This window comes from Mobula hypostoma, chromosome 2, assembly GCF_963921235.1.
Source record: "Mobula hypostoma chromosome 2, sMobHyp1.1, whole genome shotgun sequence".
Lineage (NCBI taxonomy): Eukaryota > Metazoa > Chordata > Chondrichthyes > Myliobatiformes > Myliobatidae > Mobula > Mobula hypostoma.
This window is the reverse complement of record NC_086098.1, coordinates 62106139-62127159: the sequence shown is the minus strand read 5'-3', so window position 1 is coordinate 62127159 and position 21021 is coordinate 62106139. Positions and strand designations below refer to the sequence as shown.

Here is a 21021-nt window from a genome sequence, read left to right as displayed (position 1 = left end):
TCCTAGGACTTCAGAAATGCCCTCCTACTTCAAAGAACGGGGTTTCCCTCCCTCCACTATTGATGCTGCTGCCACCCGCATCTCCTCCATTTCCCATACATCCACGCTTATCCATCTTCTTGCCACCTTAATAGTGATAAAGTCCCTCTTGTCCTTACCTACCATCCCATCAGCCTCCTCATCCAACACATTATCCTATCCTCCGGAACTTCCACCATCTCCAAAGGGATCCTACCACTAAACGTTCCTTTAACTCCTCCCTCTGCTTTCTGCAGGGATTGCTTCTTCTGCCAGTCCTCACTAATCTCCCTCCTAGCATTTACCCCTGCACGCGGTGTAAGTGCTGCACCTACCCATACACTTCCTCATTCACCTCCATTCAGGGTCCCAGGCAGTTCTTCCAGGTGAGGCAACACTTCACCTGTCAGTGTGCTGGGATCGTCTTTTGTATCCGGTGGCCCTGATATGGCCTCCTCCACTTTGGTAAGGCCTGTCATAAATTGAGAGACTGCTTTGTTGAGCACCTCCGCACCATCCACCACAAGTGGGACTTCCTGGTGGCCAAACATTTTAATCCTGATTTCTGTTCTGATGTGTCGGTCCATGGTGTTCTCTTGTGCCAAGAGGAGGCCAGCTTTGGTGGAGGAGCATCATCTTACATTCCGTCTGGATACCCTCCAACCTGAATGCATGAATATCAGTTTCTCCTTCCGGTAAAATAATTTTCTTCTCCCCTTTCTCTATTCCCCACTTTAACTTTTACCTTTTCTCTCCTGCCTATTACTTCCCCCTGGCCCCCCCCTCCCCTTTCTCTCAGGGTCCACTCCTCCTTCTCCGGCCCTTGACCTTTCCCACCCACCTGGCTTCACCTATTACCTTCCAGCTAGATTCCTTCTCCTCCCCCCACCATTTTAGTCTGGGATCTTCCCCCTTCTCAATTCTGAAGGGTCTCGGCCTGAAACGTTGACCATCTGTTCATTTCCATAGATGCTGCTTGACCTGCTGAATTCCTCCAGCATTTTGTGTGTGTGTGTTGCTTTGGATTTCCAGCATCTGCAGACATTCTTGTGTTTATGATCTCTTGTGAATGAATTGGAATGCAGTTTCTTTATCACAAAGTTTGAAGGTTGCTTTGAATGTGATCAATCACAATATTTGACAGAGCATTCTAAGTCCTGTACAAATGTTTCTTTAAAAACAAGACCCGTATTCCCTCTGACTCTTTTTGCCATCATTTTAAATCTATACTTTCTATTTGTTGAATCATGTGGGTATTGCAAACAATTCCACTTTGTAACACACAGTATGTGGGAGGAACTCAGCAAGTCAGTTTGTATTTATAAAGGGAATAAACAGGTAATGCTGTAGGCCAAAGGAAAGGAAGGGGATGGAGGCCAGAGTAAGTAGGAGGGGACAGGCAAGCAATAGGTGAGATGTGAGACCAGGTGAGGGGGAAGGTAGGTAGATGGGGGGAGGGAATGGATGAATGGGAAACTGGAAGGTGAAAAGTAGAAGAGATAGAGGGCTGATGAAGAAGGAATCTGATAGAAGACACTGCAGTAATGGGAGGGAGATGATGGGCAAGGGAGAAGAGAAGGGGAGAGAGTGCTGCCAGAATGGGGGATATAATGGCTGGGGGGGGGGGTCGGGTGAAACAGAGAGGAGTGGTTACTGGAAGTTAGAGAAATCGATGTTTATGCCGAGGAGGAGGCTGCATCTGGAGCACCAGATATAATAAATGACTCCAACATGTACGACTCACGTGGAAGGATTGTTTATTTCCCAGAATGGGCAAGGGAAAAAGTTGCTCAAGATTCACAGTATCTGCAGAATCTCTTGTGTCTCCACTTTTTAAAAAATCTAAACCCTTTTGTAGTTTTAAACGTTGCTATCCAATTTCTTAGCCTTTTCTGCTGTTAGGATAGTCCTAGCTTCTAAACTTTATCCATGTAATTGTTCTCCTTTATTGCTGAAACTTGATAATATTTTTATCAATTCTTCTTGCTGTCCTACTCTTTAAGCTCAATTCTATTTGCTGTGTCTTCTTGAAGTTTCTTAGTATGTACCACACAGTAGGAACTAAGGCCAGCACAAGAGTGTGTGTATGTAAATGTTTGTAAGTGGAAGGTCATGATGAAAGTGTGCTTAGTTAAAGTACATTTGATACTGGGGTCTATAAGAGGTTGTTGAATCTGTACAGTTCATTGGTTAGGTTACAACTGGTCTGTTGTGTCCATTTTTTGAGTATCACATGTTAAATACTTCAGAAGTTCATAGAGAGGGTATAGAAAAGATTCACCAATGTAGTTCCTGGAATGAGGGATTTCAGCCGTGAGGTTAGGTTGGAGAGGCTGGGATTCTTTCCTTAGAGCAAAGAAGGTTAAGGGGAGAATAATAGAAATGTACAAAATCTTAACAGGCTTTGAGAAAATAAATAAAAGCTAATCCTATTAGTGAATGGATCAGGAACTGGGGACACAAAATTTTGGGCAAAAGACACACTTGGGAAGGGAGTAGTTAAGATCTGAAATTCACTGCTTGTAACGGTGGCTGTAAAACAAAATCGGTTGATGCCTTCAAAAGAGAAAGCAGATAGACACTTGAGGGAGAATTATTTGCAGAGCTGAGGGGCAAGAGCAGAAGAAGGCGACTTGCAGAGTTGCTTTCTGGGGAATTGACATGGACTTGATGGATTGAATGGAAATCTCTTATTCTGTTACAGTTCTGTACTTTATTCATTACACTTTCGTTTGGCTCAAGTTTTAGCATTGTAACTTTACCCCAAAGATAAAGATGTTAATGCTTGTGCAAACAAAAATGCAGTCCAGATACTAAACTTTTGGATTCCTTTCTCTAGTCTGGGTAAGGAGCCATTCATCACATTTCTTCACTCCTGTCCTTTAATCAGTTTTGTATCCATTTTGTTATTAACCCATGGTCCTTATTTTTGACATCAAGTCACAAATTGAGTGCTTTTTGAAAAACCATATGACAATTGCATTGTCTTTGCCACTCGCTTCAAACTAAAACTAAGATTAGGTCAAGTTTATTGCCATCTCAAGTCAAGTCAAGTCGTCAGTTTTTACTGTCATTTTGACCGTAACTGCTGGTACAGTACACAGTAAAAATGAGACACAGTTTTTCAGGACCATGGTGCTACATGAAACAATACAAAAACTACACTGAACTACGTAAAAAAAAACAACACAAAACTACACTAGACTACAGACCTACCAAGGACTGCATAAAGTGCACAAAACAGTGCAGGCATTACAACAAATAATAAACAAGACAGTATGCACAGCAGAGGGCAGTAGGTTGGTGTCAGTCCAGGCTGTGGGTATTGAGGAGTCTGATGACTTGGGGGAAGAAACTGTTACATAGTTTGGTCGTGAGTGCCTTTTGCCAGATGGCAGGAGGGAGAAGAGTTTGTATGAGGGGTGCGTGGGGTCCTTCATAATGCTCTTTGCTTTACAGATGCAGCATGTGGTGTAAATGTCTGTAATGGTGGGAAGAGAGACCCTGATGATCTCCTCACTATCCGCTGCAGGGTCTTGCGATCCAAAATGGTGCAATTTCCAAACCAGGCAGTGATGCAGCTGCTCAGGATGCTCTCAATACAACTTCTGTAGAATGTGGTGAGGATGGGGTGGGGGGGGGAGGTGGGAGATGGATTTTCTCAGACTTCGCAGAAAGTAGAGACGCTGCTGGGCTTTCTTTGCTATGGAGCCGGTGTTGAGGGACCAGGTGAGATTCTCCCCCAGGTGAACACCAAGAAATTTGGTGCTCTTAACAATCTCCAAGGAGGAGTCGTCGATGTTCAGCAGAGAGTGGTCGTTCCGTGTCCTCCTGAAGTCAACAACCATCTCTTTTGTTCACATTCAGAGACAGGTTGTTGGCTCTGCTCCAGTCCGTTAGCCGCTGCACCTCCTCTCAGTATGCTGACTCATCATTCTTACTGATGAGACCCACCATGGTCGTGTCACCGGTGAACTTGATGATGTGGTTCGAGCTGTGTGTTGCAGCACAGTAGTGGGTCAGTAGAGTGAACAACAGTGGACTGAGCACACAACCCTGGGGGGCCTCCGTGCTCAGTGTGATGGTGTTGGAGATGCTGCTTCCAATCCGGACTGACTGAGGTCCCCAGTCAGGAAGTCTAGGATCCAGTTGCAGAGGGAGGTGTTCAGGCCCAGTAGGCTCAGCTTTCCAATCAGTTTCTGAGGAATGATTGTGTTGAATGCTGAACTGAAGTCTATGAACACCATTCGAACATATGTGTCTTTTTTGTCCAGGTGGGTTAGGGCCAGGTGGAGGGTGATGGCAATGACGTCGTCTGTTGAACGGTTGGGACGGTACACGAACTGCAGGGGGTCCAGTGAGGGGGGCAGCAGGGTCTTGATGTGCCTCATGACGAGCCTCTCGAAAACACATTTTTACAACCAAAGAAAACCACATTCTTCTGGACCACGGTTTATCCACAAAACATATAGTGCCTATAGAAAGTATTCAACCCCCTTGGAAGTTTTCATGTTGTATTGTTTTACAACATTAAACCACAATGGATTTAATTTGGCTTTTTTGACACTGATCAACAGATGACTCATTCCTGTCAAAGTAAAAACAGATATCCATAAAGTGATCTAAATTAATTACAAATATAAAACACAAAATAATTGATTGCAGATGTATTCACCCCCTTCAAGTCAGTATTTAGTAGATGTGCCTTTGGCAGCAATAATAGTCTTGAGTCTGTGTGGATAGGTCTCTATCAGCTTTGCACATCTGGACACTGCAATTTTTCTCCATTCTTTATAAAACTGCTTGACCTCTGTTAGGTTGCAGCTCGATGACCTTCATCTGGTCAGGGAGAGTGAGGAGTTGATAGAGAGGCGTTACAGGCAGGTGGTCACACCGGGGCCACGGGAGGCAGACAAGTGGGTCACGGTTAGGAGGGGGAAGGGGAAGAGTCAGGTAATAGAGAGTACCCCGGTGGCTGTGCCCCTTGACAATAAGTACTCCTGTTTGAGTACTGTTGGGGGGGACAGCTTACCCGGGGGAAGCAACAGTGGCCGTGCCTCCGGCACAGAGTCCAGCCCTGTAGCCCAGAAGGGTAGGGAAAGGAAGGGGAGGGCAGTAGTAATAGGGGACTCGATAGTAAAGGGGTCAGATAGGCGATTCTGTGGACGCAGTCAGGAGACCTGGATGGTAGTTTGCCTCCCTGGTGCCAATTTCCAGGATGTTTCTGATCGTGTCCAAGATATCCTGAAATAGGAGGGTGAGGAGCCAGAGGTCGTGGTGCATATAGGTACCAATGACATAGGTAGGAAAAGGGAAAAGGAGAATATAGGGAGTTAGGAAGGGAGTTGAGAAGAAGGACCGCAAAGGTAGTAATCTCGGGATTACTGCCTGTGCTACACGACAGTGAGAGTAGGAATGGAATGAGGTGGAGGATAAATGCGTGGCTGAGGGATTGGAGAAGGGGGCAGGGATTCAAGTTTCTGGATCATTGGGACCTCTTTTGGCGCAGGTGTGACCTGTACAAAAAGGACGGGTTGCACTTGAATCCTAGGGGGACCAATATCCTTGCGGGGAGATTTGCAAAGTCTGCTGGGAAGACTTTAAACTAGAATGGTTGAGGGGTGGGAATCAAATTGAAAAGACTAGGAGAGAAGAGGTTAGTTCACAAATAGAGAAAGCTAGTAGACAGTGTGTGAGGGAGGATAGGCAGGGGACGGAGAACGGGAGCACACAGACCAAAGATGTACGGGAGAAGGAAGAAAAAGATGACAAAGTTGTTTGTACCATTAGGGATAAACAGAGAGTAAGAGGTGGAGAGTTTCTTAAATGCATCTGTTTTAATGCTAGGAGCATTGTAAGAAAGGTGGATGAGCTTAGAGCATGGATTGATACCTGGAAATATGATGTTGTAGCTATTAGTGAAACATGGTTGCAGGAGGGGTGTGATTGGCAACTAACTATTCCTGGATTTCGTTGCTTCAGGTGTGATAGAACCGGAGGGGCAAGAGGGGGAGGTGTTGCATTGCTTGTCAGAGAAAATGTTACAGTGGTGCTTTGACAGGATAGATCAGAGGACTTGTCTAGGGAGGCTATTTGGGAGGAATTGAGGAATGGGAAAGGTGTAGTAACGCTTATAAGGGTGTATTATAGACCGGGGGTCCCCATCCTTTTTTGCACTGTGGACCGGTTTATTATTGACAATATTCTTGTGGACCGGCTGACCGGGTTGGGGGGAGGGGGTAGTGTTGCCAATGGACAAGAGTAGCAGTCAAATATGTTGTGTTTACCCCGAGAAAGACTACCATGACCATGAAGCCTTGAGCAGGCACCAGTGCGCATGCGTGTATGTGCCGATTGTTTTTCTACAAATCGTTTCTGGTGATTCTGTTCAGGGGGGATGTTAATCACCACCGGAATATAGGTGATAAGTGGCTAATACACTCAATTTCGTTTCTAAAAGGGTTTATCTAACGAATTTAATATTAAACACACAGCGCATATTTTCCTTGCATGAATATAATGATAAGTCATTTATAAGTTACTTATGGGTCAATAGCATCATAACATTTTAAGTAACATTTGAATATTAAACACACAACACATATTTTCCCTGTATGAACATATAAAATCATTGCAACACACCAATATCGTTGAATCAGTGGGAGCCCTGGGCTTGTTTCCCTGCAGCAAGACGGTGTCATCAAGGGGTGATGGGAGACAGCGATACTCGAAGGGGGTTCCTTATGTCCAGTCTATTCCACAATTTAGTTTTTGTTGCATTCATTGCAGAGATACGTTGGAAACGGAAGCAACGTTTTCAGTGCTTTCGTGGCTATCTCAGGATATTTAGCCTTGACTTTGATCCAGAATGCCGGCAGAGATGTTATGTCAAACATACTTTTCAGCCCGCCGTCATTTGCAAGCTTGAGGAGTTGATCTCCTTCCTGCGCTGACATGGATGACGCGCGGGTAATGACCTCGCGTGCGTTCAAGCTCAACAGTGGGCGTGACAGGGAATGAGGAAAGGTGCAGCTGACTCCTATCGCCAAATTATATCGTTTCCTCGTGGCCCGGTAGCACATGCTTTGCGGCCTGGTGGTGAGGACCGCTGTTAAAGACCACCTAATGGGGAGCAAGAATTGGAGTAGCAAATTTGTAAGGAGATAGCAGATAATTGTAAGCACAAGGTTGTGATTTTGGGAGATTTTAATTTTCCACACATAAACCCATTCTGTAAAAGGGCTGGATGGTTTGGAGTTTGTAAAATGTGTGCAAGATAGTTTTTTGCAACAATACATAGAGGTACCAACTAGAGAAGGAGCAATGTTGGATCTGCTGTTAGCGAATGAGATAGGGCAGGTGACAGAGGTACGTGTTGGGGAGCACTTCGGGTCCAGTGATCACAATGCCATTAGTTTCAGTATAATTATGGAGAAGGATAGGACTGGACCCAGGGTTGAGATTTTTGATTGGAGAAAGGCTAACTTTGAAGAGATGCGGAAGGATTTAGAAGGAGTGGATTGGGACAATTTGTTTTATGAGAAGGATTTAATAGGTCATTTAAAGGTGAAATTTTGAGGGTACAGAATCTTTATGTTCCTGTTAGGTTAAAAGGAAAGGTTAAAAGTTTGAGAGAGCCATGGTTTTCAAGGGATATTGGAAACTTGGTTTGAAAAAAGAGAGAGATCTACAATAAATATAGGCAGCTAGGAGTAAATGAGGTGCTCAAGGAAATTAAAGAATATAAAAAGAATCTTAAGAAAGAAATTAGTAAAGCTAGAAGAAGATATGAGGTTGCTTTGGCAAGTGAGGTGAAAATAAATCCAAAGGGTTTCTACAGTTATATTAATAGCAGAAGGATAGTGAGGGATAAAATTGGTCCCTTAGAGAATCAGAGTGGATGGCGATGTGCGGAACCAAAAGAGGTGGGGGAGATTTTGAACAATTTCTTTTCTTCAGTATTAACTAAGGAGAAGGATATTGAATTGTGTAAGGTAAGAGAAACAAGTAGGGTAGTTATGGAAACTATGATGATTAAAGAAGAGGAAGTATTGGCGCTTTTAAGGAATATAAAAGTGGATAAGTCTCCGGGTCCTGACAGGATATTCCCTAGGACCTTGAGGGAAGTTAGTGTGGAAATAGCAGTGGCTCTGACAGAAATATTTCAAATGTCATTAGAAACGGGGAATGTGCCGGAGGATTGGCGTATTGCTCATGTTGTTCCATTGTTTAAAAAGAGTTCTAAGAGTAAACCTAGCAATTATCGGCCTGTGAGTTTGATGTCAGTAAATTGATGGAAAATATTCTTAGGGATGGTATATGGAATTATCTGGATAGACAGGGTCTGATTAGGAACAGTTAACATAGATTTGTCCGTGGAAAGTCATGTTTGACAAATCTTATTGAACTTTTTGAAGAGGTTACTAGGAAAGTTGACGAGGGTAAAGCGGTGGATGTTGTCTATATGAACTTCAGTAAGGCCTTTGACAAGGTTCCACATGGAAGGTTAGTTAGGAAGGTTCAATCGTCACGTATTAATATTGAAGTAGTAAAATGGATTCGGCAGTGGCTGGATGGGAGACGCCAGAGAGTAGTGGTGGATAACTGTTTGTCAGATTGGAGGCTGGTGACTAGTGGTGTGCCTCAGGGATCTGTACTGGGTCCAATGTTGTTTGTCATATATATTAATGATCTGGATGATGGGGTGGTAAATTGGATGAGTAAGTATGCAGGTGATACTAAGATAGGTGGAGTTGTGGATAATGAAGTAGGTTTTCAAAGCCTGCAGAGAGATTTAAGCCAGTTAGAAGAGTGGGCTGAAAGATGGCAGATGGAGTTTAATGCTGAAAAACGTGAGGTGCTACATTTTGGTAGGACTAATCAAAATAGGACGTACATGGTAAATGGTAGGACATTGAAGAATGCAGTAGAACAGAGGGATCTAGGAATAATAGTGCATAGTTCCCGGAAGGTGGAATCTCATGTGGATAGGGTGGTGAAGAAAGCTTTTGGTATACTGGCCTTTATAAATCAGAGCATTCAGTATAGGAGTTGGGATATAATGTTGAAATTGTACAAGGCATTGGTAAGGCCAAATTTGGAGTATTGTGTACAGTTCTGGTCACCTAATTATAGGAAAGATGTCAACAAAATTGAGAGAGTACAAAGAAGATTTACTAGAATGTTACCTGGGTTTCATCACCTAAGTTACAGAGAAAGGTTGAACAAGTTGGGTCTTTATTCTTTGGAGTGTAGAAGGTTGAGGGGGGACTTGATAGAGGTATTTAAAATTATGAAGGGGATAGATTGAGTTGACGTGGATAGGCTTTTTCCAATGAGAGTGGGGGAGATTCAAACAAGAGGACATGAGTTGAGAGTTAAAGGGCAAAAGTTTAGGGGTAACATGGAGGGGATTTTTTTTTTTACTCAGAGAGTGGTAGCTGTGTGGAACGAGCTTCCAACAGAAGTGGTTGAAGCAGGTTCGATGTTGTCATTTAAAGTTAAATTGGATAGCTGTATGGACAGGAAATAAATGGAGGGTTATGGGCTGAGTGCAGGTCGGCGGGACTAGGTGAGAGTAAGTGTTCGGAATGGGCTAGAATGGCCGAGATGGCCTGTTTCCGTGCTGTAATTGTTACATGGTTATATGGGATCATGAGTGAACAGCAGTTTTCAAGTTCAGCCATAAATTCTCAATGAGATTGAGGTCTGGATGCTCGAGAACATTAATTTTGTTGTTTTTAAGTTATTCCTGTGTAGCTTTGGCTATATGTTTGGAGTCGTCTTGCTGGAAAACAAATTTTCTCCCAAGTTGCAGTTCTCTTGCAGACTGCATCAGGATTCCCCTGTATTTTGCTGCATTCATTTTACCCTCTGCCTTCACAAGCCTTCCAGGGCCTACTGCAGTGAAGTATTCCCACAGCATGATGCAGCCTCCATCATGCTTCATGGTAGAAATGGTGTGTTTTTGATGATGTGTGGTGTTTGGCTCACACCAAACATAGTATTTAATCTGATGCCGAAAAGCGCAATTTTGGTGTTACCAGATCATAGAACCTTCTTCTAACTGACTTCAGAGTCTCCCACATGCCTTCTGGCAAACTCTGGCCAAGATTTCATGTGAGTTTTTCAAAAGTGGCTTTCTGTTTGCCCCTCTCCCATAAAGCCGTGACTGGTGAAACACCGGGGCAACAGTTGTTGTATGCACAGTCTCTCCCATCTCAGCCACTGAAGCTTGTAACTCCTCCAGGGTTGTCATAGGTCTCTTGGTGGCCTCCCTCACTAGTCCCGTTCTTGCACGGTCACTCAGTTTTTGAGGACAGCCTGCTCTAGGCAGACTTACAGCTGTTGCATATTCTTTCTATTTCTTAATGATTGACTTAAATGTAGTACAAGGGATATTGAGTGACTTGGAGATTTTCTTGTATTCATCACCTGATGTTCTTTTCAATAATCTTTTTGCGGAGTTTCTTGGAGTGTTCTTTTGTCTTCATGGTGTAGTTATTGCCAGGATACCGAATCACCAGCAGTTGGACCTTCCAGATACAGGTGTATTTTACTACAGTCAATTAAAACAGCTTGACTGCACGCAGGTCTCCAAAAACAGATCTTCATTTAACTAATTATTTGACTTCTAAAACCAATTGGCTGTACCAGTGATGATTTGGTGTGTCATATTAGAGGGGGAGGTGAATACTTAAGCAATCCATTATTTTGTGTTTTATATTTGTAATTAATTTACAGTTTGTAGATCACTTTCTAGAGATCTGTTTTCACTTTGATATGAAAAAGCCTTTTTCTGTTGATTGATGTCAAAAAAATTAAATTAAATCCACTGTAGTTCAATATTCTAAAACAATAAATTATGAAAACCCCCTTTCGGGGGGGGGGTGGGTAAATACTTTTTATAGTCACTGTATATCATACAAAGTATATTGTGACAGAACAGGTTGGCAATGCTAATTCTCCTTGCCCCTTTGCTCAATTAGTCACTCCTGCTTGTTCAGTCCGTGGTCTGGTTTCCCCAGTAGTTCACACACTTTACCCTCCCCTTCTGCAGTCCTTGGGAGTTTACCATTTACACAGCTCAACAGTAAAACAACTGCTGGCTTGGCTAATCGAAAGATTATCTTCGGTTAACGTGCTCTACTAGTTTATAACTCATAAAAAAAAATGATTCCAGACACAGGCATTCCAAACAGTTTCATTTATTTTCATTCACCCCATTTGTAGACAGTAGAATGGCCCCAAAAGATCTGAGGGACAGATTGGGGCGTCCTAAAATAATGCCTGGGTTAGTGGGAGCAGGCGCACCACACCCTATACAGGCAACACCACTGGTGGCGAGACATTATTCTTTTATATTCAAGTGAGCATGTGGACACTGATCTTTGGGTTTAACTAAAGTACTAGTTAAAATAGTAGCTGTAGGATGTTGGAATTCCTGTTTAAAATGTTCCAGTTCTGCATTTGAAATAATTATTATGGTCTAGTCATGTGATTATCTTCTCTCCCCCCTCCAACTCCAGACCAACAGTAGAATTTCCTGTTCCTTCTAGGCCAGGCCAAGCAGATTTAAATCCTCAGTCTGGCTTTGCTAGAGGTGTGGAGGTTGGATTTGATGTTAAGGGAACAGTTATATTGGGACAGTTAAAGGCCAAGTGTGTTGTGGAGAAAGCCTCTGTATATTTAAATTTTTGTACATACATGTTTGTTTTCATTTGTCTATTTGTAAATACTTTTTTTCTTCATAACTTTTGGGCAGCTTTTGCACTGTTTTCATCTGGCACTAAATAAAACTCCTAGCACTATCATGCAGTTGTGGCTTACCTTCTGTTTTTTTTCAACTGGTGACCCTCGTCCAGCACGCTTACCTGCACCTGAAAACAAAATATTACTAATACATGCAGTGCACAGCACAAGTGAACAGTAAACAGCTCACTGTCCTAGTAATGAGACCTCGGTGGTGGCAGAGTATTCATTTGTCTCTCAGCCTGAGGAAGAAGCTGTTACCCAGTCTGGCAGTCCTAGTCTTGTTGCTCCTGTACCTCCTCCCTGATGGTAGTGGGTCAAAGAGCTTGAGGGGTGGGTGGTAGGGATCCTCAACAATGCTTCGGGCCCTTCCTATACAATACTCCCGGTAAATGTCACAAATGGGGGGAGGGAGACTCCAGTGATGCTCGCAGCGGCTTTTACTATCCTCTGTAGGGACTTGCAGTTTCCGTACCACACAATGATGCAGCCAGACATGATACTCTCAATTGTGCTCCTGTAGGAAGTTGTTAGAATGGGGCAGGGAGCCTTACATCCCTCAATTTTATCAGGAAATTAATTAGTCCACCATGATTCTATCCTAACTAATTTGTGGTGGTTTTCTAAGTTCTAAATTTGCAGCTATTGTTTCAACTCTTTAGAAAAGGCATTCAGATATAAATTTTATGAATGCATTGTGCAATCTTATTAGTTTTATTCATAATGTTTGCCAAAGGAAGCATATTTTTTGTTCCATCTCTCATTTATATGCTTATATGCACTTAAACCAATATGCTTCACCTTATGATGAGTTTGGCTTGGAGGCTGTGTGTAAAATATTATAATATCATTGTATATTGGCATTATTATTAATTGGGACCACTGTCTGCATGATTAGTGGGCGAATTGATATAGAATATAGAACAGTACAGCACAGTACAGGCCCTTCGGCCCACAATGTTGTGCCGACCCTCAAACCCTGCCTCCCATATAAGCCCCCACCTTAGATTCCTCCATATACCTGTCTAGTAGTCTCTTAAACTTCACGAGTGTATCTGCCTCCACCACTGACTCAGGCAGTGCATTCCACGCACCAGCCACTCTCTGAGTAAAAAACCTTCCTCTAATATCCCCCTTGAACTTCCCACCCCTTACCTTAAAGCCATGTCCTCTTGTATTGAGCAGTGGTGCCCTGGGGAAGAGGCGCTGGCTATCCACTCTATCTATTCCTCTTATTATCTTGTACACCTCTATCATGTCTCCTCTCATCCTCCTTCTCTCCAAAGAGTAAAGCTCTAGCTCCCTTAATCTCTGATCATAATGCATACTTTCTAAACCAGACAGCATCCTGGTAAATCTCCTCTGTACCCTTTCCAATGCTTCCACATCCTTCCTATAGTGTGGTGACCAGAACTGGACACAGTACTCCAAGTGTGGCCTAACCAGAGTTTTATAGAGCTGCATCATTACATCGCGACTCTTAAACTCTATCCCTCGATTTATAAAAGCTAACACCCCATAAGCTTTCTTAACTACCCTGTGTAAGACCTGTTGTGCTGAATGAGCCTCCAAGATTTCTCCCAGTTTGCAATACTTGTTAAATCTGTTGCAGCCATACATTTGTCATGTTTAGGAGGAAAATGCAACTGTGCATTTGCATTTATTATTAGCTTAAGTCCAGTTCAGTTGTGCGAATGTTTATGGTCACTTGAACTGCAGTTGTTTAGGAGAGACCGTGTGCCCTAGGAGATATTTTGTGTAGCAGAATCCTTTTCCAGCCAATACATTCGACGGTCATTGGTTCTGTGAGTTGCATAACTGTGATGTTGACTTGAATCTTTTGAATGTACTTTATCCTGATAATCAGCACCCCACATTTTTGTGCATTTAATGTAATTATGCTTCCATTTCAAGAAAAGTAAATTGGGCCTATATTTCTTTATAAATACTTTTTAGAAAATAATGTTGTGAATCACTAAATTATAAAATGTCTACTTTCATTTGATTTGTCAGCTCCCAAAAACTTTAGTATATGGGCTGATCTCTGTGACTTAATTGTGTGTTAACATACATCTGCAAGTGAGGTGATAATTCATTTCAGAAATGGAGGTCAGAAATTAAGGGATATCTGGCTTCAAAAAACAGATTTTCATAATTAGACGGTTAACATTACAATGAAAGTATAGGTGATTTCTTTGAATGTGGCAGTCTGCTGCAAGTACATTTTTCATTTAAATTACACCATAATTAAGCAGAAATATTTTAAATCGATGATTTAATTTTATGATTTTCAAATAAAATCAGAATGTTGAAAATAAATAGTCAATCCTGACAGGATCTTCACTGCACCTGTTTTTTGTTTCCTTTCGTGGCTTGCATTCTTGTTAGGCATTAAACACTTTCAGTTCAGAAAATGGTACAAGGTAATGAAAAGCTATCTGGATGAAAGTGAAAAGGAAGTGGAAGAGCAGGCAGCCAGGTATGCACTCCACCATTTCTTTTAAAGAAAAATATTTTTTGCTTATGGAGAAAAATTCACATTTCTTAAAAATCCATTCTGTATATGTCACATATTAAATGATTGTAACCATATGATAGATTTGACCAAGATTAACTAAAAATGTAAATTTCTGATTAAAATTGAACACCTCGATGCAGATGCCTTAGGTGGGACGAGAGTATGATCGACTAAAGTTTGATGAATTGCTTATTAATGTTTTAATAGTTTGGAAGGAAAGCATTCCACAGGGTATAGAAAGCAGCAAGTTCTATAAACACATACAGAATGTAAAGGACACTGGAAATGGGGCATAGCCCTGGAAGAGGATATATACCAAGAAATCTCCAGAAATTTTATTTTTGATCTGTTGAATTATTCAGTTTCTCAAGTTATCTCAAGTTTATAAACATTTACAGAAGTTTGTTCTAAAAAATTACATTTGTATCCGCAATTTTTAAGATTTTCTTTAACAATAACTGAAGATTCCTGCGCCCTATTCCTTCATTATTCTTCAATCAGTTACCTGCCTTTCTTGGTCTTAGGATCTAGTCAAAGGGATTAGGAGAATGCAATCAACCTGTAAGCAGCCTTGAGCATTTAAAGTGGTTCCATCTCGGTTATTATCAAACAAAACTTGAGTTAATATCTATTCGTCATGACCAAATTAAGCACTTAACAGTCAAATGAATGCATCTGAGTTGTAGATAGAGAAGTAATATGGGATATAGTGCCTTTAAAGTGCACCATTTCCAAGGTTACAGCGGAACCTGCCTCCACCATTTATAGACAGTGCAGCTTCTAACTACACACTGAATAAAACTTATGCTCATATTACCTATAATCTCTGGATTCCTGCCTGTGCCACACACCAGTGAAGAATAGGAACATTTGGCTGATATGTGCATTGCCGAGGAACTGGTGTAGGGGGCAGAGGTTCAGATTTCTGGGTCATTAGGATCTCTTCTGGGGAAGGTATGACCTGTTCAAAAGGGATGAGTTACACCTGAACCATAGGGGGACCAATGTCCTTGTGGGCAGGTTTGCTAGAGCTGTTGGGGAGGGTTTAAACAAATTTGGCAGGGATATGGGAACTGGAGTGATAGGACTGAGGATGGGGCAGTTGGTTTACAAACAGAGGCAATGTGTCGTGAGACTGCTAGCAAGGACAGACTGATGATAGGGCAAAATTGCAGTCAACAGGATGAGTTGCAATGTAAAAAGGGGACAAAATTGATAAGGCTGATGGATACAGGTCTGAAGGTGTTACATTTGAATCCACGCAGAAGATGGAATAAGGTAGATGAACTTCTAGCACAAGTTAGAGTTTGGCAGTGGACATCACTGAGTCATGATGAAAGAAGATCAAAGCTGGGAGCTTAACATCCAAAAATTCACATTGTATTGAAAGGACAGGCAGGTAGGCAGAGGGGTTGGAATGGCTCTGTTGATAAAAAATGAAATCAAATCCTTAAAGAGAGGTGACTTGAGTTCGGAAGATGTAGAATCATTGTGGGGAGAGCTAAGAAATTGCGAGGGTAAAAAGACCCTGATGGGAGTTATATATAGGCTTCTGAATAGTAGCAAAGAAGTGGGCTACAAATTACAACGGGAGAAAGAAAATGCATGCCAAATGGGCAATGTTACAATAGTCATGGGGCTGTTGTCAATATGCAAGTAGATTGGGAAAATCAGGTTGGTGTTGGATCCCAAGGGGTGGGGGGGGGGGAAATGTGTAGAATGCCTACAAGATGGCTTTTTAGAGCGGCTCGTGGCTGAGCCCACTAGCTATTCTGGTGTGGATGCTGTGCAATGAACTGGGATTGATTATTGAGCTTATGGTAAAGGAACCCTTAGGAGACAATGATCATAATATGATAGAATTTATCCTGCAATTTGAGAGGGAGAAGCTAAAGTCAGATGTATCTGCATTACAGTGGAGTAAAGGGAACTACAGAGGCATGAGAGAAGAGCTGACCAAAAGTTGATTGGAAGAGGATGCTAAAAGGGATGATGGCAGAGCAGCAATGGCTCCTGTTTCTAGGAGCAATTTGGAAGGTGCAGAATAGATACATTCCAAAGAAGAGGAAGTATTTTAAAGGCAAAATGACACAACTGTGGTTAACAAGGGAAGTCAAAGCCAACATAAAAGCCAAAGGGAGGGCATATAATAGAGCAAAAATTAGTGGGAAGTTGGAGATTGGGCAGCTTTTAAAAACCAACAAAAGGCAACTAAAAAAGTCATAAAGAGCAAAAAGATGGAATGCAAAGTGAGGATAGCCAATAATATTGAAAAGGATACCAAAAATTTCTACAGATATATAAAGGGTGAAAGAAAGGCGAGAATACATATCGGACTGCTGGAAAATGATGTTGGAGACTTAGTAATGGGGCAACAAGAAAATGATGCTCAAACTGAATAAGTATTTTGCATCAGTCTTCACTGTGGAAAACACTAGCAGTATGCCAGATGTTCAAGTAGGTCATTGGGCAGAACTGAGAGCAGTTGCTATTATTAGAGAGAAGGCTCTTGGGAAGCTGAAAGGTCTGAAAATAGTTAAGTCATCAGGACTAGATGGACAACACCTGAGGGTTCTGAATGAGGTGGCTGAAGCGACTTTGGAGACATTAGTAACAACCTTTCAAGAATCAATGGATTCTGGTATGGTTCCAGAGGTCTGGAAACTTGCAAATGTCACTCCACCCTTCAAGAAGGGAGAGGAAGGAAATTATAGGCCAGTTAATCTGACCTCAGTGGTTGGGAAGGTTTTGGAGTTGATGATTAAGGATATGGTTTTTGAGTACTTGGAGACACGTGATAAAATAGGCCAACATCAGCATAGTCTCCTTAAGGAAAATCTTGCCTGACAAATCTGTTGGAATTCTTTGAATAAATAACAAGTAGTTTGGACAGAGGAGAATCTGTGAATGTTGTGTACTTGGATTTTCAGAAGGCCATACATGAGGCTGCTTAAGTTAAGAGCATATAGTATTACAGGAAAGATACTAGCATGAATAGGGCATTGACTGATTGGCAGGAAGCAAAGAGTGGAAATGGAGGGAGTTTTTTCTATTGGCTGCTGGTGACTAGTGGTGTTCCACTGGGGTCTGTATTGGGACCGCTTCTTTTTATGTTATATGTGAGTGATTTGGATGACGAAATTGATAGCTTTGTGGTAAAGTTTGCAGACAATACAAAATAGGTGGAGAGACAGGTAGTGTTGATGAAACAGAGGTTGCAGGACTTGGACAGATTAGGAGAATGACACACGCGATTCACGTCCAGCTTGATTACCATTGAGAATTTTGTACTTTCTTTGAGTAATGTTTTTTTAAAAAAAGTGTGTTTGTATCAAAGTTCAAAGTAAATGTTATTATCAAAGTACATATATGTCACCATATGCAACCCTCAGATTCATTTTCCTGCGGGCATACTCAGCAAATCTATAGAATGGTAACTACAGTATAACAGGGTCAATGAAAGATCAACCAATGTGTAGAAGACAACAAACTGTGCAAATGCAAATATAAATAAATAGCAATAAATAACAAAAACATGAGATAACAAGATAAAGAGTCCTTAAAGTGAGGTCACTGGTTGTGGGAACAGCACAATGGATGAGCAAGTGTGTGTGGTTACCCCTGTTTGTTCAAGAGCTTGATGGTTGAGGGGTAGTAATTGTTCTTGAACCTAGTGGTACAAGTCCTGAGGCTTTTGTACCTCCTACCTGATGGCAGCAGCAATAAACGAGCATGACCTGGGTAGTGGGGATCTCTGATGATGGATTGTGCTTTTCTACGGCAAGGTTTCATGTAGATGTGCTCAGTGCTTGGGAGGGCTTTAGCCGTGATTTACTGGGCTGAATCCACTACCTTTCGTAGGATTTTTGGTTCATCAGCATTGGTGTTTCCATACCAGACTGTGATGAAGCCAGTCAGTAAACTCTCCACTACACATCTGTAGAAGTTTGTCAAAGTTTTAGATGTCATGCCAAATCCCCGTGGACTCCTAAGGAAGTAGAGTCACTGCCATGCTTTTTTCACAATTGCATTTGCCTGCTGGATCCAGAACAGATACTCTGAAATTGTAACACCCAGGAATTTGAAGTTGCTAACCCTCTCCACCTCTGATCCTCCGATGAGGACTGGCTCATGCATCTCCAGTTTCCCCCTTGTGAAGTCTACAATCAGGTCTTGCTGACATTGAGTGAGAGGTTGTTGTTATGACACCACTCAACAAAATTTTCAATCTTCCTCCTGTATGCTGATTCATGACCACATTTGATTCAGCCTATGACAGTGGGGTCATCAGCAAACTTGAATACGGCTTTGGAGCTCTGCTTAACCACACAGTCATAAGTGTAAAGTGAGTAGAGCAGGGGGCTAAGCACACAGCCCCGTGGTGCACCTGTGCTGATGGAGATTGTGGAGGAGATGTTTTTGCCAATATGAACTGACAGGGCTGTCAAGTGAGGAAATCCAGAATCCAATCGCACAAGGAAGTTTGGAGGCCAAGGTCTTGGAGCTTATTGATTAGTTTTGAGGATATGATAGTATTGAATGCAGAGCTGTAGCTAGTGAAGAACATCCTGTTGTATGCATCTTTGCTGTCCCGATGTTCCAGAATTCAGCGAAGAGCCAATGAGATTGCATCTGCTGTGGACTGTTTGCTCCAGTCAGCAATTTGGAGAGAATCCAAGTCACCTCTCAGGCAAGAGGTGATGTATTTCATCAACAGCCTCTCAAAACATCTCATCACTGTGGATGTAAGTGCAACTGGGTGATAGTCATTGAGGCATGTCACCATGTTCTTCTTGGGCACCAGTATAATTGAAGACTGCTGAAATGAGAGGTTAAAGATCTCAGTAAACACACCAGCCTGTTGGTCAGCACAGGCCTTTAGTACGTGGCCAGATACCCCGTCCGACCCCAATGCTTTCCGTGGATTCACCCTCCTGAAGGCAGCCCCACAAGTCAGCTTCAAATACAGAGATCAAAGGGTCATTGGGAGATGTGGGGGATTGTGATGGTTCTTCCATATTCTGATGGTCAAAGCGAGCATAGAAGGCATTGAGCTCATCTGGAAGCAAAGCCCTGCTGTATCCCTGCCACAGCTGTTGAGTATACCTCATTGACTCAAGTTTGTTTGTATGTATGTGTAAGTATATACATACACATTCACAGTTTTGAATAAATGTCTAGCTCAGCATCCTACAACATAATGAATTTGGCAAAGACAATCTGGGAAAGATTATCTAACTATAACTCATGTGAGTCATTGAAGTACTATTTATCTATTTTGCTGATTTGCTGCATTTGAGTGCGTTCATTTCACATTGATAAAGAAAACTTAGATCAAGAGATTTTAACATGTCCATGTCTAAAACAAAATGTGCTAAGATATGCACTACACTTTACAGATATCTGTGGAAATGTGAAAAACCACTCTTCTTTTCTGCAAAAGACCAAGCAGTAGTCTACAAAAGGAAGCGTAAGTACATTTATTTCCTTGGTATTATTCATGATCATAAATGTTTTTTGTTTTGGTTTAAAAAAATAGTTTTAAAAAATTCTTTCTCTTGGCTTCTAAATACAAGGAATGTCAGGTTTTGTGCATCTGGATGAAGTGAGTCTATACTTGTTCCAACTTTCCAGCAACAGATATTCCCTATCCTGGAAAAGAAATGAAAGCAGAAGTGCCAGAAACATTTAGCAAGCCATTCATATGAAGGGTCTTTAATCTTAAGAAGTAAACCGATTTTCTTTCCACAGACACTACCCGGCCTGATGAATGTTTTCAGCATTTTCTATTTTTATTTCTGATTTACAGCATTGATTTTTTTTTTCATTTTCTTTTGCTAGAAATTAACATGGAACAAAATAACTAGTAATAAATCAGGAAAGGCTAATAGTGGATAGCAGTTGAGAGGAGGATCATTGGATGAATAGAATGTATTATTGGTTGATGTTATTTTGGCATGAAGATAATGAGGAAGAATTGAGATAAAATGTAAAAAAAAAGCTGTAGATTTGAGTGAAAGGACTGATCAGAGATCAAATTTGCAGTGCTATTACAGGTCTCTGTCATGAGATTCCAATTAATTTATTAATAATTAATTTCTGGTTATAATTAATATCATCTGATTAAAGCAATTGTGAAAAGTCAGGAACATTTAAAATTTCATTAAAACTTGAGGGATGACTAAATCTCAAAATGTGTGGTAGACCACTGAAATATATGGTTTGCTTAACACAGACCTGACAGCCCACTGGAAACTAGCACTTTTAGCCCTGCAGAAGTAGCAGATTTGGGAAAGTAGAAAAATGTTTTTTTTATTATTATTTTGCTGGGAATATTTTAGGTTTGAACTAAATTGATGGTATGATGAAGTATAACTGATTTGAAAGGTTTTTTTTACATTTACTTAGAGCATAGGACAGCACAGCACAGGAACAAACCCTTCAATCTATGATATCAAATTAAACTAATTTCATTTGCCTGCACATGATCTATATTCCTCCATTCCCTGCATGTTATCTGATCGTCCAAATGCCTCCTAAATGTCGCAATCATATCTTCTTTTAGAAATATTTTTCAACTTGTTCATGAAGGAGAGCCTGATTTTTAGGTTTTACTTACTAGGTACTGGTAGCTACTTAATATTTTAGCAAATGACTGAGCCTGAGTAGTGAGTATTAGTGCAGTAATACACTAAAGAAGGTTCAATAGCTGAATCTGACAACTTCAACCGACA

General features: G+C 41.5%; 1 protein-coding gene across 2 annotated transcripts in view; it reads left to right on the top strand.

Annotated features, from left to right (window-relative positions):
* Window positions 1-21021, top strand: part of taf1b (TATA box binding protein (Tbp)-associated factor, RNA polymerase I, B) — a 118100-nt gene that overhangs the window by 79102 nt on the left and 17977 nt on the right. For both annotated transcript variants that reach the window (XM_063037834.1, XM_063037837.1), the window contains exons 12-13: window positions 14158-14248; window positions 19687-19757. In XM_063037834.1, the coding sequence (XP_062893904.1) occupies window positions 14158-14248; window positions 19687-19757 (162 nt within the window). The remainder of the gene's footprint in view (window positions 1-14157; window positions 14249-19686; window positions 19758-21021) is intronic.